Source organism: Hippopotamus amphibius, chromosome 12 (genome assembly GCF_030028045.1).
Source record: "Hippopotamus amphibius kiboko isolate mHipAmp2 chromosome 12, mHipAmp2.hap2, whole genome shotgun sequence".
Classification (NCBI taxonomy): Eukaryota; Metazoa; Chordata; class Mammalia; order Artiodactyla; family Hippopotamidae; genus Hippopotamus; species Hippopotamus amphibius.
The window spans coordinates 76,868,017-76,875,278 of record NC_080197.1 but is presented as its reverse complement, the minus strand read 5'-3'; the positions used below and the strand labels follow the sequence as shown (position 1 = coordinate 76,875,278).

At 55.7% G+C, this 7,262-nt stretch overlaps 1 protein-coding gene across 1 annotated transcript; it reads left to right on the top strand.

The window, feature by feature from the left end:
• Positions 1–444: 444 nt before the first annotated feature.
• Positions 445–3,300, top strand: KCNA5 (potassium voltage-gated channel subfamily A member 5). Its single transcript, XM_057702308.1, has one exon. It carries the CDS (start codon positions 710–712, stop codon positions 2,501–2,503), a length of 1,794 nt encoding a protein of 597 aa, XP_057558291.1. The 5' UTR covers positions 445–709; the 3' UTR covers positions 2,504–3,300.
• The last annotated feature ends 3,962 nt before the right edge of the window (positions 3,301–7,262 follow it).

The window sequence follows — 7,262 nt, the reverse complement described above, 5'->3', positions numbered from 1 at the left end:
TTCAGGGCCCATAGCTCTGCCCCCCGCCCCTCCTGTTTGTAATTTTTCCCAAAGACAGAACCTTTATTCCTCCAAAGGAGAAATGTAAAAAGGACTGCCTTCTTTCATACTCCGACTCATCTCGAAGTCTCATCCCTCCAACCCAAGACGGTTCATTTCCCCAAGAGTCCGCTCGCGTTCAGCGGGTTCCCAGGTGAACTGAAATCCAGAGCTATTCTCATTTGGTTGCTCTGGGAGTTTCAGCGCTCTCGGTACAACCTGTTCCTCCGTTCTCTCCACTCCCTCCCTCCCTTCCTCCCAGGCTGTGCCTACCTCAGCCCCTCCCTCCTTCGCCCGGGGCCTCAGCTGCGCCCTCCGGGGAGACACCCGCGGCCTCCGTGCCCCGAGGGGAGGCGGGAGGAGGAGGGGAGGGCAGGGGGCGGGGAGCCGCGCGGGGTGGAGGCCGCGGCTGGCGGCTGAAGGTTGCATCGGCTGGAAGGCGGCTTTTGGCTGCTTGGTAACGGGCTGCCAGAGCAGAGAGAGGCAGAGAGCAGGGCAACGGTTTCCTGACGTCAGGACCGAGCGAGGGGACCGCGCCAGCCACCTCAGCCCGCCCCACAGCCGGGCCGGCCGCCGGCGGAAGAGGAGCCCGGCGCAGGGCGCCCAGCGGGGTGAGAGGGGGCGCGGGAGCCGGTCCTCAGGGACGCAGCATGCCCCCCGCCCCCAGGCCATGGAGATCGCCCTGGTGCCCCTGGAGAACGGCGGTGCCATGACCGTCAGGGGAGGAGAGGAGGCCCGGGCCACAGGGGGAGAGCTCAGCTGTCCCCCGACGGCTGCGCTCAGCGATGGACCCAAGGAGCCAGCGCCACGGGGACGCGGCGGCGCCGACAGGGGCGCGGACCCTGGAGGCAGGCCGGTGCCACCGCTGCCCCAGGAGCTGCCCCAGGTTAGAAGGCTGCCTCCGGAGGACCAGGAGGGAGAAGGCGACCCCGTCCTGGGCGTGGCGGAGGACCAGATGCTGGGCTCGGGGTCCCTCCATCACCAGCGCGTCCTCATCAACATCTCCGGGCTGCGCTTCGAGACACAGCTGGGCACCCTGGCGCAGTTCCCTGACACGCTCCTGGGGGACCCGGCCAAGCGCCTGCGCTACTTCGACCCCCTGAGGAACGAGTACTTCTTCGACCGCAACCGGCCCAGCTTCGACGGCATCCTCTACTACTACCAGTCGGGGGGCCGGCTGCGGAGGCCGGTCAACGTCTCCCTGGACGTGTTCGCAGACGAGATCCGCTTCTACCAGCTGGGGGACGAGGCCATGGAGCGCTTCCGAGAGGACGAGGGCTTCATCAAGGAGGAGGAGAAGCCCCTGCCCCGCAACGAGTTCCAGCGCCAAGTGTGGCTGATTTTCGAGTACCCGGAGAGCTCGGGCTCCGCACGCGGCATCGCCATCGTCTCGGTGCTGGTCATCCTCATCTCCATCATCACCTTCTGCTTGGAGACCCTGCCTGAGTTCAGGGATGAACGGGAGCTGCTGCGCCACCCCCCGGTGCCCCACCAGCCCCCTGGGCCCGACAGGGGGGCCAATGGCAGCGGAGCCGCAGGGCCTCCCTCTGGCCCGACGGTGGCGCCTCTGCTTCCCAGGACCCTGGCTGACCCCTTCTTCATTGTGGAGACCACGTGCGTCGTCTGGTTCACCTTCGAGCTGCTGGTGCGCTTCTTCGCCTGCCCCAGCAAGGCCGAGTTCTCGCGAAACATCATGAACATCATCGACGTGGTGGCCATCTTCCCCTACTTCATCACGCTGGGCACCGAGCTGGTGGAGCAGCAGCCGGGGGGTGGGGGCGGCCAGAACGGGCAGCAGGCCATGTCCCTGGCCATCCTCAGAGTGATCCGCCTGGTCCGGGTGTTCCGCATCTTCAAGCTGTCCCGCCACTCCAAGGGGCTGCAGATCCTGGGCAAGACCCTGCAGGCCTCCATGCGGGAGCTGGGCCTGCTCATCTTCTTCCTCTTCATCGGGGTCATCCTCTTCTCCAGCGCCGTCTACTTCGCAGAGGCTGATAACCAGGAGACCCACTTCTCCAGCATCCCGGATGCCTTCTGGTGGGCAGTCGTCACTATGACCACGGTGGGCTATGGGGACATGAGGCCAGTCACCGTGGGGGGCAAGATCGTGGGCTCACTGTGCGCGATTGCTGGGGTCCTCACCATCGCCCTGCCCGTGCCTGTCATCGTCTCCAACTTCAACTACTTCTACCACCGGGAGACGGACCACGAGGAGCAGGCAGCCCTTAAGGAAGAGCAGAGCGGCCAGAGCCAGGGGGCAGGACCGGCCAGCGGAGGCCAGCGGAAGGCCAGCTGGAGCAAGGTGTCCCTCTGCAAGGCTGCGGGGTCCCTGGAGAATGCGGATGGATCACGGAGGGGCAGCTGCCCTCTGGAGAAGTGTAACCTCAAGGCCAAGAGCAATGTGGATTTGCGGAGATCCCTGTATGCCCTCTGCCTGGACACCAGCCGGGAAACGGATTTGTAAGGGGGACCCAGGCGGACAGCTGCCCATGGCCTTGGGGACAGCGGAGGCTTCCTGACCCTGAGGATCTGCTTTATGCCGAAGAGTATTTTAAGCCCACCTTGTAACCTACGTCTGTCCCTCTTCTTTCACTGCTCCCCTCCTCCCTCCCCCATCCCCTCATTTTTCCTCTTCTTCCATGACACCAAGGGTCGCCTATTTTTAAAAACTACCACATTCCATGACGCAGGAGCTGTTGAAATGGTGAGCACTGTGAGATGGATGTATTTGTAGCCAGTTTCCTATACCCAGCAGAGGAATAACCCAAACAAAAATAACTTTAAATGGCCCAGATCCCAGAGATTTCGTAAACCACCCCCCAATATCCCTGTGTTCCAAATTTGCTTTACATATGATTATATTTGTGTATAGGGGAAAATACTATTTTTATGGCTGGTGAGTGGATTTTTGTACTGTAGTTCAGATAGAGATATTTTGGATATATTTTCAAGACATATGTTGTATTTATGGACGAGAAGGTTATTGTGATGTTCTCCTGTGATACTTATATTAGAGCCAGAGACCCTGGTCCGGCTGTTCTGGTTCCTGTGTCTGCGAGCCTCTCTCTTTTCTGAGATGTAGTGTCGGTGCTTTGTGTCTAGGGCAGGGAATGCTCTGGAAGAAAGGCAAGTCTAACTTTTTCTGTGCGCCTTAAACAATTCTTGGAACTTTCTTCGAAAAGCATTTTAATGATGCTGGAGGAAGACTTCTGATAATTCATTCTCTTGACTTTCATCCCAGGAAATAAAATGTTACTTAGTTGAGGCAAGTGTTAGTTTTTCTACAGCTGATGTATCTTTTGGAAATTAAAACTAGTCTGTCCCTCGCTGTTTCTCGTTCTGGAATCAGAGCAAATGCTGCCTTGATTAGGGTAGAAAACTTGGAAAACTCATGATTTGATCATCAACATCTCTGTGCCTTGAAGACAGAGGCATGAATTCTGTTTGTCTCAGGTTGTCGGGATACAGACACGCCTGGGTGGCATTAGACCCAGCCATCAGCGTGGAGTGTGGATGGAGCTGAAAGGCAAAGGATGACCAGACACCCCCTCATTCCCCTCCCCCCACCGCAGCCCCCGCTGTGGTCTCCTGGGGCTGGATTTCCCAGCCTTTGTCTGCAGGTTTTAAGCCCTACTTAACATGGTTCTCAGCAGCTCTGAGGAATAAGCATGGTTCTCCCAGATAGAAAACCTTTCCGCAAAAGTGCAGCCCTGGTGTGAAAATCACAGAGAGAGGTAGAAGCTCCTCACTATCATACTCCCACCGCCCCAAAAAAACGTGATGGGGCAGAGAAGGAGGCTATGCCTTTGTGGCAGATAGAGGCAGCGAGGGGATGGAAGGATTTGCTTGTCCACATTAAAGGCTGGCCTCTACAGATTGTAGCCTTGCCCCCAGTAATCCCTAAACTCAGAACAAATCCCTTTGTTCCCTTGTCACTGGATGATTCTGGAAAAACATCACAGTAGGTATAACACTGGCTGCAGTTTCTCTCTGGAAGATTAGCTATTCGTAAGGGGTGTCTGATTGCTGCTGCTGCTTTTTCTGCTGAATAATCCAAAGACTGGTGGTTTGGCATCCTCACAAGGGTGGGTTGGAGGTCCACAACCATGTGGCCCCCACGACAACAGTGAGCTTGATGGCTAGTTCTGGGGTACATCCAGGTTTGGGGGGAGGGGAAGGATCTAGGAAATTGATGTCTGAGGATTGTGGATTTCAATGAGACGCCGACGCAGGAATAAAAGCCTGTCTGTGACTACCTGGAGTCATTTCCAGCCGGGAACCGTGAACAGCACATCTGAGGAGGGAAAAGGATTGTGCCGGCAGGGCCCTGTTGTTTTTCATCACATGAAGTAAAGGAAGGAGAGCAGAGACATGTCGTTTATTTATAATTTACAATCTGCCTGAAAGCGGGGCATCTTGCCAGAGCTCTCCTCCACAAAGCTCTCCTCCACACCGTCTCACCTCCAAGCCCTCTACGGCTGTGTGGTTTCACGCACCCCTCCTGGCTGGGACAGGGGCTACCCATCAGGCTCCACCCTCCCTTGAAGATAAAAGAGAAAGTGCCACCTCTCCCCTGAAGGTCTTCTCCTTTACACTGGAGCAGCAAGGAGAGAACTGCACCCACCTAGCTCTTAGATGTGTCCAGGTGCCTGACAGGTGTTGGTCCAAATGGACCAACTGCCTCTTTAGAATGTCCAGTCAATGGGCACAAGGGTATGCAAAGCCTCAGGATAGAGCAGCAGGAATGAGGGTGGGAGTCTCTCGATTTTGTGTGGGAGGAGGGGGTGCTGCCCTGCAGGTTTACAAAGGAGATCAAAGTGGTTCTAAAGGGACTCCAGTCTGCTGTTGCAACCTCCCATCCCGGAGCCCAGTGGTATCTGTCCTGGGGCACTGGGAGGGCACTGAAGGGTAGTGCAGGTATTTCTATCTCTGTCTTCTCAGTGCACCTGTCGCTATGATTCTGGAACTGGGCCCCACCCTCATGGTGGTTTCCCCAGTCACGGTCATGTGATTAGCAGGAAAGGAGGGTGAATGTCAAGTCTCTTACCCGGGTCGCCTGAGGCCAGGGGCCCCTTCCTGTCCTCTCTCCCCCTCCCCTTTGCTGCTGTCATTGATTTTCCTTCCCAAGGAGATTAGATCAAGTGGACCCAGCCAAACTTTTATCCAGATGTTGCTTCTCGGCTCCCACAGCAGGAAACCATCCTGGGTTTGTAATCTACCAGCTTTGGCAACCTCCACGCAGAGGGCAGGGATGCACTGGTGTGGTGCATTTACGTAAGGACAGCTGCTCTCCTGCAGAGCATGTGGACCCCAGTTTTTCACCACCTACGTTTCCTTCTCCTGCGCATATGCTCCCTGAACACTGAGCAGGTGCAGGTTCAGAAAGAAAAGTCTTGTCACGTGCTTTAAAACCTCAGCTCCCTGCCCTGCTCTGCCGGGGACACTCCCTGGAGGGAAAATGAAACAGAGGACCAGCCCTTGAGGAATTTTCCTGTAGGGTTGGGCTGTGACTTATTCTGGTGTTAATGATAGGAGCACTTCTAGGCTTGGAGGGGCCAGAGCAAAGTGTTTCTTTTGGCGTGGAAAGTCCCCGCCAGAGATGCCAGGCCGTGCACAGTGTGTGTGACTCTGGGATGCTCACCCCTGAGGCTGACCCAGGCAGCACACATCTGTGCAACAGCTGCTTGGTGTGCTGGGGATACTGGGACCATAATAAGATGCTGTCCCTACCCTCATATGCTTCCAGTCCCATCATTGTTGTACACTGATTAGTGTACAACAAATCAAATCGTTTAAATTTAACAAATTAAATCAGGACAGGGCATGATTAAGTGCCTTGTAGAGAATTCCAAAATGAAGTGGGATGGGTCAGGAGTGGAAGGGCGAGGAAGAATAGAGAAAGAAGCTTCTGGAGACCTCAAAGAGTAGCTGGGTAGAGAGGAGAGATGTAGTTCAGGGTTACAGGCCAGTACTTCTCCCCAGGACCCCAGAAGGAGTCCTGATTTTATCCATGGCAGGAGCACTCAGCATTTATTTAGGGCAGGGGTTGGCAAAAGCCCTGAAAAGAGCCAGATAGTAAATATTTTAGGCTTTGTAGGCGAAGAGGCAAAATAGAAGCTATTATTGTAAGTATTTATATAGCCCCTGAAAATGTAGTCATTCTAAAATGTTAGAACCAGCCTTAGCTTGAGAGCTGTACATCCCTGTCACAGCCATTTATCCGTCACACCCAGGCTGCCTCCTGGGCATCCAGGCGTGCCTAGGAAGCCCTGACCTGGCTCCCTGATTTGATTTTACTTCACTGAACTTGTGTTTCTTGCACATGCCAACCCCTGGCTTAAGCAGGGGATTTCAGGCCGGGATTTCCTAGGCCAGGGAAGGACTTATTAAGAAGATGGAGCTTATTTCTACCTCTTCATGAAAATTAGATTTTTCTAGGTGGCTGTGAGACCGGCTGCTGTTTTGCTAGGGAGGAGGAAGAAAATGCCAAACTGGACATTCTGCCCGGAGCTCTGGGCAGCGAGGTTCTCTCCCAGTGCAGCTGGTGGAAGTGCACCCAGGTGGCCAGAGGATGGCCTCATTCTCTTTCTGGCCCTCAATGTTTTCCTGGATGTGGCATCACACGGGGAGCCTTGAGGATGCACCTGCCCTGCCCCTCTTCAGCTGGCTCTTTCCTGGCTGTGGAGATGGCCCTGGGCTGGCGGGGGCCCCCATGGTGTCCATGGAGGGGAAGCTGTGAATCAGCTCCAGCCCACAGGCCCCCGGACATAGCAAGATGCTCGCTCCCTTCCCTTCTAATTGGCCGGTGTCTTCTAATGTCAGACTTTGCACCAAGCAACGTTTCAGCTGGAAGGACCATTGCAGATAATCTGGTCGGTCCCACTCATCTTACAAATGAGCAGACTGAGGCCCAGAGGGAAGGGAACCCTTACCCAAGATCACCGTAGTTAAAGTCAACTGGGACTGGAATCATCTCCCCCCTCCCCTTAGGCTGGATTTCTCTGTGTGGTCCGCTCTGCTCCCTCTGCATCAAAGTGTCCCATTCTCATTAAAGCTGCCTGTCCCCCCCACCCCAAGGCCACCCACCTCCCCAGGCACGTTCCTGCCACATCAGTTCCTTTGCACCCAGTTTCCCTGGGTGCCTGGGTGACGGCTGCCTCCTGGGTGTCTGGCCATGCTTGTGAAACCCTGATCTGTCTCCTGCGATCTGATTTGACTCAACC